Source organism: Anabrus simplex, chromosome 9 (assembly GCF_040414725.1).
Source record: "Anabrus simplex isolate iqAnaSimp1 chromosome 9, ASM4041472v1, whole genome shotgun sequence".
Classification (NCBI taxonomy): Eukaryota; Metazoa; Arthropoda; class Insecta; order Orthoptera; family Tettigoniidae; genus Anabrus; species Anabrus simplex.
Genome location: NC_090273.1, coordinates 87,491,677 through 87,516,315, shown reverse-complemented (window position 1 = coordinate 87,516,315; position 24,639 = coordinate 87,491,677). Strand labels below are relative to the sequence as shown.

The 24,639-nt window shown below is 36.1% G+C and overlaps 1 protein-coding gene across 10 annotated transcripts in view; it reads left to right on the top strand.

Moving 5' to 3' along the window:
- MRP (Multidrug-Resistance like Protein 1) overlaps positions 1-24,639 on the top strand; it is a 482,909-nt gene that overhangs the window by 272,685 nt on the left and 185,585 nt on the right. For 7 of the 10 annotated variants that reach the window (XM_067153606.2, XM_067153603.2, XM_067153605.2 and 4 more), the window contains exons 19-20: positions 342-471; positions 4,757-4,973. In XM_067153606.2, coding sequence (XP_067009707.2) covers positions 342-471; positions 4,757-4,973 — 347 coding nt within the window. Of the gene's footprint in view, positions 1-341; positions 472-4,756; positions 4,974-14,746; positions 14,968-24,639 lie in introns of all 10 variants that reach the window. The other 3 variants (XM_067153597.2, XM_067153596.2, XM_067153598.2) reach the window with 1 other exon arrangement.

Genomic DNA, 24,639 nt, shown 5'->3' with positions numbered 1-24,639 from the left:
ATATACATAAATAACTCTGTTTCGTTTATAATTTTTTTTACAATTTCTTATACATGCATAAGTGAGGTACATTTAAAAGAAAGTAATAGCCACGTAGATTTATTGAGATATTATAGATAAGAAAGGTTCCACCTTATCAATACAATGTAAGATCCTACATAAATAAAACTTGTATTGATAACGTGGAACCTTTCTTATCTATAATATACAAGAACTATCAATATGTAAAATGAAACTAAATCAAGATTTATTGATATGTCGGAAACCCTAAAAAAATATCTAATTCCATTTCAATATTAGAGATATTGTGATATAACGAATGATTTAATTTTGTGTTACAGGCAGACTTCAGTAGAGAACCGATCAGAAAAAGGAAGTCTTCAACGGCTCAACAGTGAAAAGGAGAATAATGTTAAAGCTCCTATAGTGGGAGAGAAGTTGATCGAAATTGAAAAGGCTGAAACTGGAAGTGTAAGTATTGGTTCTTTGTGATAAGTTTGGATGTCATGATTCAAATATAATCGGTTCTTGAATATAAAACATTGTGTATAAATTAGGATGTGAAAGAATTAAGTTGCTATAAAGTTAAATCATCATCATTTCATTTTCATTTCTCCTTGTCCAGCTTCTGCCAGGTCAGGGTGTTAATGGTATACCATCACTCATTTTTAGTCTATTGTTATGATGGGGTCGCCACTCCCAAAGGCATTTTAGAGCAATTACTCAGGCTGCCTCTTACATGGGGAACAGATTCCTTGCAGCTGCCCCTCATGTGAGAAACAAACTCTGCTTATGAATAGTGTACTCGTACTATTCCCTGAGTGCTGGGCTGCCTTTTCTCCAATCTCCACCGTTCCGAAGTCCATCTTCTGTGTTGTAGATTCTGTTGAGGTCTTCACTTATAACCCTGAGCTGGGGCCCTTACCAGATACACATTGGGTCAGTGTGCTCTGGGACTCCAGAGGTGCCGACTATTATGGATTGTAATACCAATTAGTTGGTCCATTATTGAACATTATAAATTTTCCAGCTAACTCATTCCTGGTTGCCAGCGTTTCGCCCCAGTGTGGTAAGTTGGGCTCATCAGTTGGTAAATAGCACACTCACCAAGACGCGTGGCTAGTGCATACCGTGGAGGTCACTGCGTAGGCTACCCGGAGCCACCGGCAGTGCCAATACTATGAGAGACTGTCTGATTTTCAAAAATTGATGCCTGCTTGGCCATCAGATGATAAAAATGTTGATTCCCATAGGGAACCTAAAATATTTGTTCAGAATGTCCAATAACGGACCAACTAATTGGTATTATAAATTTACTCATTCGGAACAAATATTTCAGGTTCTCTATGGGAATCAACATCTTTATTATATTACGGATTGTCCATAATTAGTATGGATTTCACCTCACGATTACGGAATTACAGTCAAAGGGGAAATTATTACGGAAAAGCTGACATACCACAAAAAAATAATTTTCTACGGAAAAAAAGAAAAGAAGGAAAAACGTTCAATCATTTTGAGCCTTTCTCCTAAACTGTCCTCGTTTCAATCCTTGTGATATGGCAACGATACTTATTCGATCGTGACTTCCTTTTGCTACTCATAAGCATTGTGAAAGTCATTGTGAATGAAGGAGCTCAGGCGCTGCTCTTCTCTGCTACGCTGTAAATCCTTCAGTACTATTGTATTTGCTATGAGAGAATTGATGCCTACATTAAGCACATCTGCGTTGTAATCACGTATGGTTCAGAAGACGAAAATGTCATCACGGTGGGAAGGATGCTTCAAGAAAAACTACACTGAAAATCAGCTACTGCATGAGAAACAAGCTACAAGGAATGTTTTATCACAGAACTAACAGGTTGTGTGCAAATGTTATTGTGTTATATGATATACTTTTGAATAGATTGCTATCGGGAAGGGCAAAAGGGGTGTGATTATCGAGAAGAAAGCAGCATGCTTTAGACTTCACTCGAAATTTTTCCCAGGAGGCGGAGGGTGATTACTGATAATCCACGTCAAAGGTTGGCACCTCTGGGACTCACATAGGCTGGGGCAATAAAAATGCTAATACTGTATTTACTCCCAAATACTAGAGTCTAATGACTAATACTTTTGTTTGATGCTAACTATCATCAGTGTTGTAACACTTCATGTCTTTATAAGTGTCATATTTAATAATTATAACACATAAGCCTATATCGTACTTAATTAGAGGTAAACTTGATATGGAGAGATACAGTAGAAATCCATTATAGCGAGAATTCATAGCGGCGAAAAATTTACTCGCTATAGCGGATTGCCGTTATATCCGATTTTTCTTAAAAGTCGAGAAAAACCCTGTACACATTAAAATCGGTATAAAACGGCAATCAGTTTGTTCAAAACTTTCATTTTAGCGGATGATATCCACACTACGGCTTACTCATTTGTTATTTTTCAAAATCCAATACTACATGGAAGTATGTTTAATTTCAGTTTTTTTTTTTTTTTTCTGGGTTGAACTGTGTTGTTGTTTTCTGTACATTATGTACAGTTTGCCGACGTTTTGATTACATTGCAATATTCTTTGCCAAGGTGACTGAAATACCCGTACTCGATCCGAGGTAATCAGTCTCCCAGGCAGCAATGTGACTGCAGCAGTGTGGCGCTGTTTGAATAAGAAAACTGAAACCTTTGCCACAAAATGTGATCGATCATCTTCGGTACAGCATCGTTTTCTCGCTATGTACACTTGCGAGCTCTCTCGCCGATGTTAGAAGGCGATATCAGAGTCGATTAGTGATACCTGTCGACTACTGTTCTCTAAAAGAAAATTCAAAATGAAAGAGGATAACACGTTTTCGTATTAAATTCATAAATAGTGTGGCCGATAGCAATTATTAACTCGTTAGAAATAAACGCTGAAGTAAACATTTGCTTAATTTTAATGTTATATACTGAAATTAAGTAAGAATGTGATGAATCTCAATATATGGCAGAGTACATCACTGATTTCAGAGGATAGTTTATATTTTCTCGTGTCTCGTTAAATTTCAGAAAGGCTATTCCCACGTAAATTTGTAGCGAGGATGTTATCATTTCTCTGCATTCGCTTGAATGCTGTTCGATGAAGAAAACTGAAACGTTTACCACACAGGCCTCTGAAGTGATACTGTAATGTTTTCAGAATGAAATTAAACATACACTTTCACGTAGTATCAGATTTATAAAAAAAAAAAAGAGAGAGAGAGAGAGAGAAAGCCGTTGTGTGGATATTATCTGCAAAAACGCAAGTTTTGAACAAACAGATTGCTGTTTCATACAGATTCATACATACGGGTTTTTGTAGACTTCTATAAAAAATCGGTTATGACGATAATCCGCTATAACGAGTAAATTTTTCGTCGTTATGAATTCTCGCTATAACGGACTTCTACTGTAGGTACATAATACCAGAGAGAAGATATAAAATGCTTGAATATGCCTGTCAGTCATCAACAAAGGGTTAATGTAAGGTTAACTCATGGAGCTAGGCGTGGTAACATATTTCAAGTACAAGCATCACGGGCGCACAATTTCTGTCCTGAGTTATTAATGTTGTTACCACAAAGATGCACACACGAAATGCTGTCACTTGTTTACACTATTTTATTTACAAATTATATATACATATTACACACACATTCACTAATAAACTGCCATCTTAAAACAAAACACTGCTATGAAGAAGAAGAAGACTGCCACAATAGCATGTCAACATTCAATCAATCACAACATGAATTCACATACTCGATTAACGACTTGCACTCACAGCTCTTGTTAGACAACTCTCCTCAACCCTCAAGACTGCCTCTTTATATACATTGCGTGGCCAGGGTTCTAGAAGAATATGACAACATGTTTTCCCGTAATTTCGAATCTCCAATAGCCTATTTACAATGAATGGATTTTTCTGTAACTATCTAGTTCCAAAGATAAGTTCTGGACTATTACCATCTGTTGCACAACATTACAGTGGATATATACATCATATATACAGGTAATAATAAATTACATACTATTAATTAAGTGTTCTTACATTAAATAAACTCATATTAATATACATACAGCAGATGTTTCATGACATAATCTCACAAATAATACGATCATGATTTATACCAAATAAAGTCGGCACAAAAGTACATAAATAATAATAATAATAATAATAATAATAATTATTGATATTTCCATTATTTACCCATGGGTTAGAGAATTGTTTCCAAGTTATACTAATCCATTACACTTCATTCAGAATGACAAACACAAAAGTAAGAATGTAACACCTTATCCAAAATTACTTCCTGTGTTAGAAATAACCATGGATAATGGTTTATTTTGTGTCTGACTCGTTGGCTGAATGGTCAGCGTACTGGCCTTCGGTTCAGAGGGTGCCTGGTTCGATTCCCGGCCGGGTCGGGGATTTTAATCACTTCTGATTAATTCTTCTGGCTCCGGGACTGGGTGTTTGTGTCCGTCTCAACATTCTGCTCTCATATTCACACAACTCACTACACTACCAACCATCACATAAACACGCAATAGTGATTACATCCCTCCATATAGGGTTGGCGTCAGGAAGGGCATCCGGCCGTAAAACAGGGCTAAATCCACATGTGCGCGCATTTCGCACTCGCGACCCCACAGGTGTGGGAAAAGCGGTAGGCAGAGAAGAATAAGAAGATGGTATTTTATTTTGCATCAGTTATGTAACTATTTTTTTCTTTTGAATTTTCAGGTGAAATGGGATGTGTACAAACATTATCTGATGTCTATTGGGCTGTTGCTATCTATTGCCACCATCGTATTGAACATCATATTTCAAGCTTTCTCCATTGGCTCAAATATGTGGTTGTCCGAGTGGTCAAACGAAGAAGTACCTGAAAATGGAACTATTGACACTGCCAAGCGAGACATGTATTTAGGAGTATATGGAGGCTTAGGTGTCGGCCAAGGTAGGTGGCTAGTTCTTAAGTATGAGGGATAAACTGCATACATTTGATCTGCTTTTTATTGAAATATCTTCAGCGACTTCTACCCTCAGTACAAATACCATGTTTTGGAAAAGTTTCGGATGTGTTTTGCTCTCATTTGAGACCTTCTGTGGTAGTTCTTTGTAATAATTTGAAGTACTCTGTGGTGTTTAAGAATGCTTTATGCTGCATATCTAAAATTTGTTGGATCATGAAAAGTTTCAAGTAAATATTGTTGCCTTTAATGTAGAATTACACTTGTCTAATGCTTTCTTCTTTGCTTTATGTTAAATCAGAGAACCCAGAATAATTTAGATTTTCAAGTGTCCTCCCAATGACCCTGGATTTTCCTAGGCTCTAGTGTGAAATGACAGGTAACATTCCAAGAGGGAAAGTAACAAGTTGCAATGATCTACAAAAAAGGTATTTGGTCTTTGTGTAAAGCCTTTAAGTTGTAGGCAGAGACGTCATACATAGATATCCATTCAGATTTTATTATATTTGTTGCCTTTTTACTGAACAAATATTATTAAATTGCAATTTTCAATGATAGTTTAGCAGTGAAAGATTATTTAGTAATGAAACAGTGCTCTTCTTCAGTGTAAAACTTGCACGTCGGCATAATCCTTCTTTCATACTATGTTTAAAAGAAATGTTTAAGGAAAAAGAAACGTTGTAATAAAACTAACATGTAGCATACTCGACTCTACCAATACTTATGCATCGTTAAGTGCTATTTCAGTCATGGATATGTTAGTAGATAATAAATCATTTTGAGCCTTTTCAATGTGTCCCGTGATAAATCTCAAGTCTTTTTTCAGGATATTTTAACTGGTTATGTGTATGAATTATGGTGTTATGTATAGCTCTCTTACTGAGATTATATACTCAAATAAGGCACAAAGCTCATTTATTTTAAGTCTATTGAAACTGTTCATGCTTTTCAATTTAATTAAACTCTTGGACAGTATCAGTTATTTTGAAAACCAGCAGTGACCTCAGTGTTATTTCTTGAAGTTTATGTAATTGGTAGTGGATGTTCACAGATTTATAAAATGAAACTATTTCAAAACTTGTTGTAAACATCTTTCTTCTCTGCTTTTAATGCTGACGAAGTTACAAATAACTTTGTTCTTATTAAATAAATATATGAGGATGTTCTCTTGGATGATCAATATAGTATTTCAGCAGCAACTTATTTTTACAGTAAGTAGAAATGATTTCCATTGTCAAATCTCAGTATTATATTTTTAACAGCACAGTAATATATATTTATGTCCTCTTGTTGCTTTATTGGAAATGTGTTCATGTTTTGATGCACTAGTGTAACCAGAATTTTCAGCTCAAAAACTTGTAGAAGTGATCTAGTAAAGATCATTCACATTATTTTTTGCCATTTCCTTTACATAACATTACCATATTTATTCGTGTAATGGATGCCGCTTCATAATGGATACACTGAAATTTTCCTCTTTAAATTTTGGAGAGAAAAAAAATCCGGCTCAATAGACACGTTTCATTTTCAACAAAAGTTGTCATAGTACTATTTAAAAATGTTAAAATTGAATGGATTGAGGTATGCAGTAAAACTAACAAACAAAGATTTCTGGCTGCAGACTCACTTTTGCTGACCACACAGTACACTTTCCTGTTGACTCTGCATATAGGAAGATTGATCTTCTAACTAATACAGAAAATACCTAGATTCTGCACCAACCTGCTCCAAGAGAAGGTCTTTGAGTTGTAAAGAACTTTCCTTACTTAGGCAGTATGCTTTCTTCAACCACAGACATGGACTTACAAATACAGCATAGAATTAATAGTGTGGTTACATCTTTTGGCATTTTGTTAGTTAGTCTTTGAGAACTATGATATCAATGCTATATCCAAAATTCTCATGTACAATCCAACTGTAATTCCCACATTGCTGTACATGTGTGAATGCTGAACAGCCTATAGACAGCATTGAAAATGGCTCGAACAGTTACCACTGATGTCTAAGGAGGTCACTTCAAATAACATGACAAAAAAGATTTACAAATACTACCTCATTAGTACGTTTTTAAAGGAATTCAAATGCGGGAAAAGAACTACCTAAAAACGCTATATTGTATTTGTGAAAAGCAAAAGCGGCATAGACATGCACGTTAAATTGCCGACCTGAATAATTAGTTACACATGCACTACTACAGTCACAACATAAACGTAGGTAATCGGTAACTTACATAGAAAATAAATAATATGAAAATGAATTACTGTACCTCTAAAAAGTATTCTAACTACCACACATTATGCAGCACACTATAACGCATTCCAAAATAAATAAATAAATAAATAAATAAATAAATGAATAAATAAATGAATGCCACACATTACACAGCTTTGATAAATATAACCAGAGTGGACTGCCTTTTTCTTTTTTCCAAATTTACATAGAATCAAATCCATCTTCGTCATTAAAGCCATGTCGTCATCATCAACAACAAAACTTGTGACTGCATCTAGTGCTTCTAGCGCTTTTGAAAGTATACGCATTGATGTGGGTTCTGGTTCGTCCTCTTCTTCACTTTCTTCCTGTTGTTTATGACATCTGCTGATGGAGAATTTCATCAGTCGTCATACTGTGACAGACCACAACACTATCATCACAATCTATATAAGCATTAATGCTTACACTGCCGTCTTTGCCTGTTATCTATCGCCATTAATCAGTCGTCCCAATTTTTCAGTTTACAGGCATGACGTCATCTGCAACAACACGATAGAAAACCAGCCATATTAAAACACTTCTTGATCGTGTTCGGTTCAACAGAATCCCAGACATAGAGATGTTAACCGTTTCTGATCGAGCCACGTCCTATATATTTTTTCACACATTTGATGATACCCTGATCAAGCAGCTGCGGGTGACTAGTGCAGTTAGCCAGGGAAATAACAATTTTCACGTTCTGTAGATACTGTATCAGTGGGATGTGCTACACATTGGTCAACGAACAGCAAGATTTTCCTGTTCTGAACACCCGTTTTTGCATACAGCATGCATAAATATTGCTTAAATATTGCAGTTATAACCCAGGTGTTTGTATTGGATGTGTACGTGTGGACTCCTCGCTTTTCCTATTGCCAGTGGAACAAACTTTTCCGTTCCACTTTCATTGTAGCTGAACAGGACTGTCAGTCTCTCTTTACTCACCTTTCCTCCATGACATCTTTCTCCTTTAAATTCCAGTGTTTTGCTAGGTAAGAGGTGATAAAACAAGCCTGTTTTGTCCCCATTGAAAACGTCATGAGAACTGTACTTTTCGAGAAGTTGCAGAAGTCTTACTTTTCCTCAATTCTCCTGTGTTAATATTCACGCCAGCAACCTTGCCTCACGTGCATCTGTACTCCAGCTGGTGCCGATTCTTGAACATCTCGATCCAACTATTCAAAGCTTTAAAATCATTGATGCCCATCTGCACTGCTAAATTACGGGCTTGTTTCATGGAAATGCTTTAAAGATGTGATTAAAGCAAATATGAGGTGCAACATTCGTGTTAATAACTGGGAGACATCAGCCCTAGACCATAGGTCTTGGAGGGTATTGGTACATAATGGTCACTCCATTTTCAAGAAAGGTGGTGATGGATTGAGTTTGATAGGAGATGACAGGAGAAAACAGAGGAAAGAAATGGAAGTTCTCAGAAGAAACGGAAGGTTTCCATTCAACATCCCAGTTATACCTCTGCTCATTGCAGCAAATTGTGTGCTTCCTACATTGGGCTCTGCGAGCCATCAAAAGACCCACAAATGAAGTTGGAAAATCAACCTACTTTTGTTCAAGTGTGCTATTATTATTGGCGATGATGAGAAATGAAGGATGGACTAGTCATACCCAAATTCAAGTTTTGGAACAACAGTACCATATATGAAAACTCTAAGATTGGTCCTTATCGAGCACAAAATACACTGAAGGGCTAATAACCCAGTATTGTTGAAACGCTTGCAATAGTTGGTTGTGTTGATGAACGTGTAAATTAAAACAGTTGATGTTAGTTATCGATTGAATGTAAACTTGTTTGTAGCGAGACCATCAACACATCGTTTGTAATCATTACTGGTTTTCTGTGTCTCTATTGATGCTATTGATTATTTTATGTCTGAGGTGGTGCGTGTTTTAACATGTCTGATTTTTTCCTAATGGAGCTTTCCTCACAAAAAAGATACAACCTAGATTTTTGTTATAAAAATTGGGTAAAATGTGTCTCCATTACATGGATAAATATGGTATATCTAAACTGTATACAATGCAGCTGAAACCACTTTCAACAGAATGCATTGGTTTCGTTGTGCAATTTAGGAAATATTTTACATTTCAGTAGTAAAAATAACTTGCTTCTCCATTTATTTATTTATTTATTTATTTATTTATTTATTTATTTATTTAATTTTGTTGTTGTTGTTGTTGTTGTTGTTGATAGTTTCTTCATATGATAATGACTGTTTTTCGCTTCTTTCTCCTTAATTCTCAGAACAAAGATTGGTTGACGGGAATTCTTCTCTTCCACTCCTCTCCGGTGTCTTAGTCTTATATGATTTATCCTATGTCTTCTCTTATCTCTCTTGTATACTACCGTAGTCTATATCTTCTTCTCCTGCCTTGTATAACTACTTCCATTATACTAACTGTAAAACTGTTTGCATGTAAAAATGGCCTATTAATTGGTCTTTTCTTTATTGTTGGTAGTAGAGATCATTTTACATCTATTCTTCTTAGACTGTTTTCATTTGTCTGCTTTGCTATTCATGAGATCCTTCGATCCTCCTCAAACAGCACATCTTGAATGCCTCCAGAGATCTTTCATCACATGCACAGTAGTCCATGTTTCCATGCCAAACAAGGCCACACTCCAGACATAGCATTTAATGGATCTCCTTCTGGTGTCTACATTTGTATTCCTTGATGTAAGCTACACCCTTTTCTACAATTGCATAATTGTACTATGTTGGTTGCACGCCATAATTTTGGTCTTCTTTGCATTAATTTTCAAGTTGTACTTTTCTTTCAATATCTTGTTCATTCCTGCTTGATGCATTTTGTAGTTTTTCTGGATTCTCTTCAGTGACAGCTATTTCATCAGCAAACCTTATTATTTTGTTCCCTTCCATATCCTCCTTACATTCCTGGATGCCTTTCTTAATATACAGGTTGAACTGCAGTACACTGGTAACAGATTGCGTGTTTAGCATCCAAATCTTTACTTGTCTTGCACTGAATTTCAACAACATATGCTTGCTTCATAAATTTTATCTATAATTCAAGTCTTGCCTTCTCTTTTATTGATTTTGACTGATGGTTGCTAGCAAGACCAAAACTAGTTTCATTAAATATATGTAACTTTAAGGTTACAATGAATAGTATTGAGTACGTGGAATCCTTAAGCTTTTGTTTTACATCCTTACTGGGATGTCAAAAACATATCAGATGTAAGGCTTTTCAGGTGTTTGCTCTATTAACCAGCATTTTGTCTTAGGTCTGACACTAGACTCATCAGAGTGGGATGTGTCAGACCCTACCCACTGACGCTGGGGTGTATGCAGTTGAACTTATCAGAAGCCCTTATAAGAGGCACAGTCCGATAACTGCATACGGGAGATAAATCTCCACAGTGGAATTATTGCCCGCCTAGCAATTCCGAATGGAAAATTCTAAATTCCCATGGAGGGGAATTGCATTGTTATGAAACCTTTCTCATCTTCTTGCAAAGTAAAACTAAAGTCTTCTAGTCTTCTTCTTCTTCTTCTTCTTCTTCTTCTTCTTCTTCTTCTTCTTCTTCTTCTTCTTCTTCTTCTTCTTCTTCTTAAGATATATCTGAGCAGGAAATATGTTCAGTCTGAACAACTGCTTTTAAATATAAAAAATTGTTACATTGTACAAACAATTTTAAGAATAATAGTAGTGTGTATATTTAATATCAGATTACAGTTTTTCTGGACCTTTCTCATGGTAATGAAAACAAGTTATTTTTACTGTTGCCAGCCATTTTTAGGGATTTCAGGAAAGGTATTTTAAATTGCAGGATGTCTGGTCACTCTAGATGCATTCATGTTTTTCATACTGATATCCTTATCCATCCTCTTTAATATTTTGAGGTAATTTTAAGATGTGATGTGATGATTGCCTTGAGATAAAATTTGTAGTTATTTTGTATTTGAAGAGTACTTTATTTGTTAATGTTTATTTTATTTTTTCATAACATTCTGTGAGAGAGTATCTTACATTCAGGCAAATCCATATAGTGTTGTGAGTTACGAGGAGGAGGTAAGTTGTGTAAAATCTGATCTGTGATCACAATCTACACTCATGTAAACCACAAGCAGATAAATCTGTGAACTTTTCTTGTTTTATGTGTACGAATTTGGATGTAGTATCAAGGGTGCACTATATATAGCCTGTCACATATGCATGTATCTATATCTATACATATGGTGTGCAGCATACTTTTCTGTGGATGTCTTTTTCTTTCTAAGAGGTCAGCTTCTTATATTCTCTTGCTTTTCACTAACATTAGTTCTCTTCTGTCTTCAGTTTAAGGGTTCTATCCTATGTGTGAATTGCACATCTAAATAATCTGTGTTGCTATATTACTTGCCCATGTACTTCATGACATTTTAATATAGTTCATCACAAACAGGTATTATTTTTAGGATTTTTGTTCTTGCTAATATTGTGAATGGCAATAAAAGCTTTTCATGATTCAGCATATTTTAAATTTACTATTCTCGCTGCGAGTTAGTTTAATGGAATAGATCTACAAAGCAATTTGAGGTATACATGAATACATCATCCCAGAATACTTTAAAAAAAGCAAGGAATGACTGGGTCAGAGAGTTCAATACTGTATTAGTAATTTGAGTTTTGATTCAGCTGCTGTGAAAGATAAGTGTTATTGTCTGCCCTAATAATGTTTCAGGTATAGAATATTAAATCCAAGGATTATTAACTTTCAGTCCTGTTTCAACTTTTAACCCCCTTATGTTTCTTGTAATTACTGGTGTTGAAATGACATTTCCTGAAATCTGTTTTAAAAATGGTCTTTTAAAAAATCAAAATCTGTACCTAATAAGTTTAAAGGCCCACGACTTTTAGTGTCTTTCAGTATTTTTATATTTCTTGATTGTTGATTACAATGCCTCATTTTTTGAAATTTACTCTGGGATTTTGTATTCATGATTTTATGATTTTTGTTAATTTCTGAACTCTTGGATAGGAAGGCTAATTAAAAGCAGAGAATACAGTTCACAGGTGGGGGAAAGAAATATATTGACTTTAAGTAGGAATGTAGTCAATAAAGAATCGTGAAAACACACAACCGCATAAAATAAAGAATAAAGCTTCGGTGTGTGTGTGTGTGTGTTATAGACTACCTTCTTACCAGATAAGTTCTTGGTTTGATTTCTCCCCATATTAATTTAGTGTGTTTGATGTATGAAAAAAAGTCAGATAAGAGTGAAATTTTTTAAAATGAGTTTGTATACCGATATATCACATCTTTGTCTGAATGGATCGTGTGCAATCAGAAAAAATGAAAAAGATCGTTCATCCATGTATTTCATTTTTGAAGTTTACAGTCATCATCATTGTCTAAAAGCAATATCTTGTCTATGCAACCATTGTTCTGTAATGAGCTAATGAATAATTCATTCCATTGTTTGGAAAGATTGCCAAGTATCACTGGGTGAACTAGAGACTGTGCTGCACACACGTCCTATGGTAGGGCATTAGTAAATTTGTGTCCTCATCCTGAGGTGGTGCAGCTCCTTTCAGGCATTAGCTGAATAAGGTCTCACAGAATGAAACACGTTCTAAAATATGTATATATATTAAGTGTTGAATGGTGGAAATATAAAACATTCCAATTAAAGGAATAATTATTTTGTTGATGCAATTCCAAAACAAAATAGGCGAGTACATGTGTATGCTGCACCCTTCATACAATGCAGATTTTGCTCAGTATAATTTTTTGTTTTGTTTTCCCATCAAAGAAGACAATATCAACTTGTACGCTGCCTAAAATAGTAAAAGGATACATTCTCTCTCTTATTTGATACTTTCTCATACAGTAGGATAAATTATTTCTCTTATCAATTAAGCAGGAAGCTGAAGGAGAAAGCACATTGCCAATCTTTCTCCCAGTCATAATTGTACCTGGCCAATAGTTCTAATAATTAGTATATGAACTTGCGCGTTATACAAAAGTATTCTTACTACTGTCCGTCCCATATGAAGATGTTGTTAATGGATAAGTTTTGTGTACATGTTACAAGCTTAATGATGTGCAATGTTTTATTAATTCTTTTAAAAATTACAACAGTATTCTACTTCCATTTATATGAAGCAAATACAAATAGACTTCTCGTTTTCCATACTTGGTTGATAATTATCGTACAAATGTAGGAATTGGCAGAATTGGCAGATATCATCCAAAAATGTTTTTCTTTTTGTCCAGATTTTGTAAATCTTGCAATTGGAATGGATTATCTGCTTCCTTGTCATAATATGGAAAGAAAACTGATGGAACTGAGCTACTGAACTGAAGAGCCATTGTAGTTACTAAATGTGATCTTTTACTAAATTTTCTTCATATATTACTGGGAAATGTCAGCTGTAACCCTGAGTTCTAAAGCATGGATGGGAAGACCTCTGTTCAGCTCATTTTACTATCTTTTGCCTAAGAGAATTGTAATTAGAAGTTTTAATTTCTTGAGATGAATTTCTACATGTTGCAGGACACTACAGTATGTCTGAACTTGCAATATGGAAGCAAAATCAGAGCACAACAGTTATGAAGGTGTTCGAAATAGGGACTTGACTTCTGAACTGCAAGTTTTATAAACAAAATTTTTCTCCAGTTTCATCTTGATTTGGTGGTCACTAATTCAGGTTGAGGATCCAAAATACAGAAGTCTAGCACCAGGGAAAGCAGTTTCTGCTGGTGGCCAGTGATCTGTGACCATGGCAGGAAAGGATTAGAAACTGTATTTTGTAATATTGCATCCATCCCTTCAGACAAGGCAGTCTCACACGACTACAAGCTGTCACTGACGATCAGGACTATTTCTAGAATTGAATAAACGGTTACATATTTCTCCCTTAACTATTTTTGCTTCCGATAATGTGACTGTAACATTTTTATTCAACCCTATTTGTCGTAGCATGAATAGGCAGTGTCAGTATGGCACTCCATAGAGATGACCACTTGTAGAATAACAAAATATTTAATGAACTGCTTGCTGACAGTTTATTTGATGTTCTGAGAAGTACTAGTGCCAAAGGCAAGACCCTTTGGCAAGTGTCATTAGTTTATCTCTAGTATTTTCCTCATGCCTGTATCTTACACTAAATATGCTTATGTCGGCTGCTCTATGACGTGAAAATCAATAAGGGCCGTTTGGTCATCAGTGTGTTAAAATAATCCTCTAAAAAAAGTCGAGGAAAAGTTGGGAATTTTTCATTTCCTTTCATTGCTAGATAGTGTTGCAGACAGCAAAGCAGAGTAACATTTAATGCAAGTGTCAATATTGTTGCTCATTTTGATCTATTTTCCATCTGTTTACATTCCATATTATTATAAGGGACTTAGTGTCTTCTTGTTTTAGGACTGTGTGCTTCAGATAACAATTTTTGCTAGCATTTAACAGTATTTCGTACATCTCTGAAAAAGGCCAGTCAAATAGTATAATGCTTATACTAATTCTCTAGCTTATATTTCCAGCAATTGCTGTATTTGTTTCCTCGCTCACCATGGCTGTGGGTACTCTTTATGCTGCCGCTCATCTCCACAACCAATTGCTCGCCCGTATTCTGCGCAACCCCATGTGGTTTTTCGACACTACACCTGTTGGCAGGATTGTGAACCGATTCAGTAAAGATGTGGATGTGGTGGACAACACTTTACCGATGAACCTAAGATCATGGCTTTCATGCCTGTTCTCGGTAAACAAGTCTGCTGTATACATTTTTGGGAAAAGTCTTTGTTTCTGTATATATGTTGTGTTGTTTCTCAAAGCACTTTGATAATATTTCCTTTCCTTTCAACGTGTTTCGTTCCTTAATATAGTCAGTGCAGCAGCTTTCGTATTGTGTGCCTGTTACTTGTGCTGACATTTTGTGGCATTGTATTGTTATTCTGTTGATATGTTTCGTGTTGAAATTCTCAAGGATTCACAAAATAGTCTTAAAAGGAAGGAACATGGAAGTGAAATGTAGCAGCTTGATAAAATCTCTACTTTGTATCATTTCCATTAAATGATAGGACTGACTAACACTTACTCTTTTGATTGCTAGGTCTTCTCACTGATATGTGGTTTATACATGATGTACAAACCATCAGTTCATTCAGCTATCCATATTCCTTGTCCCTGGTATTTCCTTCATCATTAACTCGCCCTACTTCTACTATAAAAAGAAATGAGCTATATGATTTTTGTTTTCCTCAATTTACTTAACCTTTAATTTCTTCCTTTAATTTTTGGGCATAGTAATGGTGTGGCAATGTTGCTGGTTTACTCACTAAGACATTTCGGTTCTAAGACTGGCGAGTACATGTGGAATTTTTTAGTTTAAAAATTACACCTGATTGGTTCAGTTTCCACATAAAACTGGATGTCATATGGCTAAGATCATGATACAACGGTCACATTAAACTACAAGCTAGCATTTATTATTTTTAAAGTTTTGATAATTTTGCGTGGTTTTAGGTCACATTGACATTTTAAATATGTTGACATTTCAACAACACAAATGTTGCATCAAAACTGCCTTTACAACAACAAAGATCTCAGCAGTTACTCAGTTAAGGACCCTTGGGACCTCTCTCCAGTGCAGGCATGTACTGTGTGTTGTTTGTGTGGGAAGGTATAAATCAGGACCACCAAACTCAGCATTAAAACCAGGCTTGATGAACATAAGCAACATTGTTGTCTCATTTGAGTAGAAAAATCTGCTGTGGTGGTGCACACTTTCTCTTTCCTCAAACATGAAGTGAAAATTGAGAAAACCATGGTTCTGGCTGCCACCATCACATGGTCGTCCCTGCCAAGAAGCTCTGGAGATAAAGAAGCATGACAGCTGTTTCAGTAGAGAAGAAGAGGGCCTACAAATTTGAATAGGTTGGTGACCTTTGCTTTCTGCCAGATGGCAGAAGATTGAACGCCCTGGGCACGCTACATAGGCCTTAGAAGCACCATTGGCCGGGCGAGTTGGCCTATCAGTTAGGGCCGCACAGCTGTGAGCTTGCATCCGGGAGATAGTGAATTAGAATCCACTGTCAGCAGCCCTGAATATGGTTTTCCGTGTTTTCTCATTTTCACACCAGTTTGTACCTTAATCAAGGCCACTGCTGCTTCCTTCCTACTTCTCCTCACTGCTATAAAAGTATGAGCAGCCACCAGCATATGTCATTTCCTCTCGACAAGGACTACTAGAATTTAGTTGAAACTTTGGCACATTTAAAATGTTAATGCTGCCTAATACCCTGGAAAAACATCAAAACTTGTCAGTTGACATTGGCCTTGAAAGCCTGCGCCATGAATATGCTTTGTTTTTCTTTTGTATTTTTTCTATTCTGACTCAAGTTTTTCTTATTTTATTTTATTTCAGAGTGATACATAAAGAAGGTACATATTAAACTTGGTTGAAGTCTGATGGGAGGGTCTTGAGTTGGACACTAGGTGATTATTCATAAAACTTTAGTCTTGTGTGGTTTTTATCTTCATTGTCAAACACACCGAAGGTGCCTTTTAGAAACTAGACGTAGCTAAGCCAGGGAACCCTTGATTATATACCCTGAACTGAGTTTACATATGCTAACCGTGCATCATCTGCCTACCAAATTTCTCACCATGCCCTATATTATTTAACTTTGGATATCCCACAGGATCCAGTGTTTTAATATGTCGATGCTGTTGGGCATTTAACATGTACAAGATCCTGTAATCATTAAGAGGGGAGTTTTTCATCGCAGTATTGTTGGACCTTTATGTTTACTCGTATATAAATGATATGAGTAAAGACCTGGAAACAAAGATAATGCTTTTTGTAGATGCCTTTATACTGTATAGAGTAATAAGTGAGTCACAGGATTGTGTATAACTGCAAAAAAGACCTGGATTGTGAAATGGACAACAGTTCATTTCAGTATGATGGTAAATGGGACATTTCATTTCAGTATGATGGTAAACGGGGTGAAGAGTCAGGTTGTGAGTTTTACTTAAAGGAAGAGTCCTCTCAGTTTTAATTACTGTATTGAAAGCAGGTAAGATCTCAATATGAAGATTATGTTGGAATTCGAGAGGACAAATTGGGACAAATATTTGTTTATTGGAAGAGGAGTTGGGACTGGAGTAATTTACCAAGGGAGACATTCAATAAATTTCCAATTATTTGTGTGTGTATTTTTTTAAACGGTTCTCCAAAACAAAATCTAGCAGCAGATATGGCTACATCACCGGTTTGGTCAATATCTTGAACTGTGCAGCAACACACTTACACTGAATGTCCAACCAGGTGCTATGGGGCCTCATATTTGCATGTTGGTCTTGCATCGTGGCACACCCATTCTCATACAGCCCCATACAGTTCAAATTCCTCTGTTTAAAGAAACTGCTTCTTTTCAGCATTCTGTCCAAATCCTGTGCAGCAGATAGGAAAGTCTTGCTACATCTGGGTTAGAAAAGGGAGAGTTCATCCAAAACACATGGTACTTGTGACTGATGATTAGGTCTTGTTTTATAACTAGACTGATTGGAGGGCTAAATAATGTTGGAAAATCAAAGCATGTTCATGCACTGCTGCGGGAACCAACAAATGAATGCAACTTAGGAAGCCATAAGCTACGTAGTGGTGGTGAAAAGTGTAGAGGCCACCATCATGGGCAACTCAGTACAGAGACCTGCTATTGATTTGGTAAACAACTGTACCATCACTTGTGAACATTGTTTAAATGAAGTGGTGGAGAACCTACTCTTAAAATAGTGCGTTGTACAGATTTACTTGAACTCCCATCTCTTGCCTCACTTCCAGACTGCCAGTTTCCTGCAGACAACGATCAGTTGCAGCAAAGTTTCTTAGATGTATCCCCATCCTGTTATATTGCTTGGCGTACTATCTCCTCACTGCATGAATGCTTCCATTGGTAAGACTGTAGAAAAATTTGATGTCCTTGAGTTCAGCTTGTATGTAATCCCTCCTACACAACATTTCTATATAACAGATACGTTCATGTTAAACGATGAAACAATATTATCCCCTGTTTGTAATTGTTGTAGTGCTTGTGAATTGCTTCTGGTTTGGTGTAATGTTCCCATGGCCTGTTGTGATTTTTATCTGTTCATACACACAACATTGTACCTGCTGACCAGTATATACATATACTAGGTTTGGCTTACTCTACTAACATATTTTGATCGTAATGTTGTTCACTTTACCCACTTCCTCCTCCTTCTACATGTAATGCACCAGCTTTTGAAGCACTCTGTATGCAGCAAGCAGCAAGGAATGCCAACCAAAACATTTCACCTAAGACTAGGGTCTGGATCTTTCCTATGGTTATTTTTTTATTACTGTACCAAAATGTACCAAATCAGATAATATAATTGTATACTATTTCACTAGACATGTTTAAAAAAATAGGCTTGAAAGTTAAGATATAAAATGAAAGATATATATTAAGGCAATAATATACACAGTTTACAGTTGGACTTCAGGTGTAATAGTCTTAAGGACTAATGAAATGTGTGCATATAATTTGTTTCCTTTGATAATTTCAATTTTTTCTACAGATTTTGTTTTTTCAGCAGGCCTTATTTTCTTTACATATCACAGATTAAAGTCTTCCCATATTTTAAAAAATAATCGTTGACATTATCAATTTGTGGATGGTGGACCTTCATTGCAAGTTTATGATAATCGGTTCAGATCTTTCACTCCATGTAATTATGCCTTTTCCACCATCTTTGAGAGGAATAGTAATCCAGCCCAGATGGAAATGAATAAATATACAGTACTTTTCATGATCAGTTAAACAGAAAACATATTTGTTTTTGTCTTGGTAGGGCAATGTTTCTATATATACTGTAGTGACTGAAATATACCTCCTTGATCTGAGGTAATCAGCCACCTTAAGCAGCTAATCAAAAACTGCATTGTTGGCCTCTGTACCTCAGCTTATGTTGTAGGGGTTCAGTTCTGACTTGTTGACATCTCTATAATGTCTACTATCCAGCCCTTGTACAACTGCCCAAGTAGGATTTTCCTTGACTTTCTGTTGCTTATTTGTGGATGTTCCTTCTTAAGAAAATGGTGATTTCTAAGTGATTGGTATCCATTAATTTCTAGTATCATATCCTCCTTCTAATTGTACCTAATTTGTGTTTCTTGGAAAAGATTGAGAATACATCAGATGAACATGAACTCATATTTAAAAACAATTGTGCTTGTGGTTTAATGTTACACCAACTCAGATAAGTATTTTTGTAACAGTAGGATAGGAAAGGCCTATAGCTGGGAAGGATATGAACATCGCCTTAGTTAAAGTACAGCTCAAGCATTTTCCTGGTGTGAAAATACGGAACCATGGAAAACCATCTTCAGCGCTGCTCATAGTGACGTTCATACCCACTGTCTCGTGAATGCAAGATAACAGCTATATGGTCCAAATGGTGCAGCCTACTTACTCACTTGGTAACATAATCTCAAGAAAATGTATTAGCCATAGAGAAAAGTAATGTTATCCATGGCTGATCATAGATCATTGAGGTGACAGGTTCTTGGACTGTACCACTTAAAATGTAATTCTGAGACATATTATGTGGATGAAGAACCTCCATGGCTCAGGTGGCAGCACGCCGGCCTATCACCGCTGGGTCCCATGGTTCAAATTCCGGTCACTCCACGTGAAATTTGTGCTGGGAAAAGTGGAGGCAGGACTGGTTTTTCTCTGGATATTCCAGTTTTTCCTATCGTCTATCACTCTAGCAACACTCTCAAACATCATTTCATTTCATCTGTCCGACATTAACCATTGCATTTAAAGATAAAAATTTCATTGTTCCGTATTGAAAGTATTAACGTTAAAAATTAAATAATTGAAAAAGAGGTTCAACCTATTCAATACATAAAAGAAAGGAATGTAGTGATTACATTCTTATTTAATAGTGATTAGAAATGGGACCGGTTTCGACCCTAGTCCAGGTCATCGTCAGCCGTTCAAAACATAAAAAACAAGAAAAACAATGCATATGAAAAAGAATAAGTGAACTCTGGATCGGTATAAGATGAAATATAAATTGATGATGGGGTAGAAATTGTGAGTCACTTAAAATAAAACAGTACGTAATATTATGAAAGGTAGTACGGCACACGCAATGATAAGTAAAGTCTCTCAATGTTTATGAATAGTGGAGAACGGTCAAATGGGTCAGTTTTTACACTCTGTCAGGTACAAAGTCACAACACTATCGAACAACATATGAAGATCCATAAATATTTTGAAGTCGCAGACGAATAGATTTATAGAAGCAAACTGCCAGCTCTCGTGATCAGCGCGGCACATCCAAGGTCATGCGCTGTGGTCTCGAACGCCAAAGTAGAATGGAGAATATCCTGAAGGTCCAGTATTTGCCTCGGTTGCGGGAAGTTAAGTACGTATATATAGAAATATACAACGCAATTCAGTATAATTGAATGAGTAATTGTACTCCTGCTGAGTTCTTGGAAAACAGTTGACTTGAAAAAACAATTGTAAAGAGAAAAAAATGTAGTAAAAAGCGCAAAATCGGAAAACAAATGAAAACATATATGCACAGTGCGCTATTTTTTAAATTGAAAAAATTTAGGTCATGATTGAAGTAGTCGAAGTTGGCGCAAGACAAGAGTTAAAATTTGAATGAGGAGAACCAAAATGAAGGTAGTGGGTTGTTTTTTTTTTTTTTTAAATAATAGAAAAGGTAGAATAAATTAATACCGGTAGAGGAAGAGTGATAGTGAAATAAGAGAAGAATAAAGGAAATTGAAGATAAATGGTGTTGAAGAAGGATAAGATAGGGAAATGAAAGAGGGGTAGTTTAGAGTGGGTTAGGAGGGTGGGTTATTGGAGGTAGAAAATGTGGGTGGGAACTTTGTAAGGCATGGAAAATAGAATTGGGGTTTTGGAATTTGGAATTTTTGAGAAGAAGAATTAGGAAGTCGAAAAGGATGTTGGGTTTTTCAGAAATGTCGTTTAAATTGAAATAAGGGTTGAAGTACTGGTCAAGGTGGATAAAGCAATTTTCAGTTATGTTTAAGAGGGGGCCTTTGTTAATGATCTTAAGTATTTTCATGTCATTTTCAATACTGGTGAAACTATGCTTTGAGTCTTGTATGAGCTGTCCTATGGCAGAGAATCTGTTGTATTTAATGGCGTTGACATGTTCAGAGTACCTGATATTGAAGTTGCGGCCAGTTTGTCCGACGTAGGAATTACAGTTGTTGCATTTGAACTATCACTAGACATCCTTCTTCTTTATCTTACAAAATTTTCAGAAAACCAACCCAAACAGCAACCACAATACGACAAGATTCTTCGCACCCTCAAGCTCATAAACGTGCTACTTATAACAGCTTAATTTTTCGTGCCTTCAACACCCCTATGTCCAAAAAAGATTTAAATAATGAATTAAACACCATCCGCAACATCGCTAAATTCAATGGCTTTAACAACTCCTTCATAAACCGCATCATCAACAAATTCAAACACCGTCCAAAAACCACTTTATCTAAAGACACAATAAAACCAACTGCTTTTTCCACCTTCACTTTCACTCAGGATGCTTATAAAATAACTAATATTTTTAAAAAACATAACATGAAAATTTCTTTTAGAACTAAATCTTGATATCTTACACAACTCTAAATGTCTAAATAAATCTAATGCTTTTTCTAAATCTGGTGTATACAGATTCAAATGCAACAACTGTAATTCCTCCTACGTCGGACAAACTGGCCGCAACTTCAATATCAGGTACTCTGAACATGTCAACGCCATTAAATACAACAGATTCTCTGCCATAGGACAGCTCATACAAGACTCAAAGCATAGTTTCACCAGTATTGAAAATGACATGAAAATACTTAAGATCATTAACAAAGGCCCCCTCTTAAACATAACTGAAAATTGCTTTATCCACCTTGACCAGTACTTCAACCCTTATTTCAATTTAAACGACATTTCTGAAAAACCCAACATCCTTTTCGACTTCCTAATTCTTCTTCTCAAAAATTCCAAATTCCAAAACCCCAATTCTATTTTCCATGCCTTACAAAGTTCCCACCCACATTTTCTACCTCCAATAACCCACCCTCCTAACCCACTCTAAACTACCCCTCTTTCATTTCCCTATCTTATCCTTCTTCAACACCATTTATCTTCAATTTCCTTTATTCTTCTCTTATTTCACTATCACTCTTCCTCTACCGGTATTAATTTATTCTACCTTTTCTATTATTTAAAAAAAAAAACACCATTTATCTTCAATTTCCTTTATTCTTCTCTTATTTCACTATCACTCTTCCTCTACCGGTATTAATTTATTCTACCTTTTCTATTATTTAAAAAAAAAAAAAAAACCCCACTACCTTCATTTCGGTTCTCCTCATTCAAATTTTAACTCTTGTCTTGCACCAACTTCGACTACTTCAATCATGACCTAAATTTTTTCAATTTAAAAAATAGCGCACTGTGCATATATGTTTTCATTTGTTTTCCGATATTGCGCTTTTTACTACATTTTTTTCTCTTTACAATTGTTTTTTCAAGTCAACTGTTTTCCAAGAACTCAGCAGGAGTACAATTACTCATTCAATTATACTGAATTGCGTTGTATATTTCTATATATACGTACTTAACTTCCCGCAACCGAGGCAAATACTGGACCTTCAGGATATTCTCCATTCTACTCTGGCGTTCGAGACCACAGCGCATGACCTTGGATGTGCCGCGCTGATCACCGAGAGCTGGCAGTTTGCTTCTATAAATCTATTCGTCTGCGACTTCAAAATATTTATGGATCTTCATATGTTGTTCGATAGTGTTGTGACTTTGTACCTGACAGAGTGTAAAAACTGACCCATTTGACCGTTCTCCACTATTCATAAACATTGAGAGACTTTACTTATCACTGCGTGTGCCGTACTACCTTTCATAATATTACGTACTGTTTTATTTTAAGTGACTCACAATTTCTACCCCATCATCAATTTATATTTCATCTTATACCGATCCAGAGTTCACTTATTCTTTTTCATATGCATTGTTTTTCTTGTTTTTTATGTTTTGAACGGCTGACGATGACCTGGACTAGGGTCGAAACCGGTCCCATTTCTAATCACTATTAAATAAGAATGTAATCACTACATTCCTTTCTTTTATGTATTGAATAGGTTGAATCTCTTTTTCAATTATTTAATTTTTAACATTAACCATTGCCCCAGAGGAGTCCTACAGGCCTCGGCAGCCTATCTTTGCCGCTAGCTTGGCCCATTCATTCCACTCCTGACCCGGTCAGATGACTGAAAACAGGCTATGGATTGTCAAAATTATCCCCATGATCAGTATCATGCTGTATTTATTAGGATGGTGGAAGATCAGCAATTCACAGATGTCAGAACATACAGAATTATTCACCCCCTCAATCACATAACAATCTTAGAAAATTTTACAGGGTATCTCGCACAAGGGCTGCATATCTGTTGGTAGTAGTTTGAAATCTTCGATAATCAGATGAAAACGCACATTAGAAGCTGAGGTAGAGAGAGGGGCCTACAATACCTGATATGTAGTTGCCTGAGGAGAGTGATTACCTCAGGTTTAGTGAATGAATCTGTCGCCATAATAATAATTGCAATATATACAAAGCATCTACAACTTCTAGGCTGTATGTAGAATTGTACAGGGAGAATAATTTAAAGTTCAGACTTCTGCTCACATGCCGTGGGAATTCCCGAGCGAGCGCCATATGGCTTGTGTCAACACTGGCGAGATAAGGGTTCCTGCCAGCGCACAGCTATTTAGCACTCTGTCCCTCAGTTCGCTAGGAACTATTGGACTTTTAAAGTGTGTTGTGAGGTTATTATCACGATGGTTAAATACACTATAGAGCAAAGAATATTTTTGGTTGAGTGTTGTATGCACAAGAAGGAGAAACCACTTAAAAGGTGCCTTTGAAAATCCTGTAGACAATTTCCCAGTGCGACATTACCATCAAAACGTTACGTGCATCAGCTCGTTTATAAGTGGCGCATAATCAATAAGAAAAAGAAGCGATGGAGAACAGCTCTCACACGGGAGAGGTTAGAAGATATACAGGCAAGACTCCAGGTCTGTCCACATAAGTTGCTTTGGAGAGTAGCTCAGGAAAGTGGTATTTCACCTTCTTCAGCACGTAATGCAACAAAATTGTTACATTTACAATCTTATTGGACTCATTCAGTCCATAACATACTCCCTACAGATTTCAATCCAAGAATACGATTTTGCAATTGGCTAATGAAGTGTCCACGACGGTATTGTGGATCCAAACTTTCTTTTATGAGCAACGAAGCCTGGTTTCATTTGAGTGGATATGTCAATTC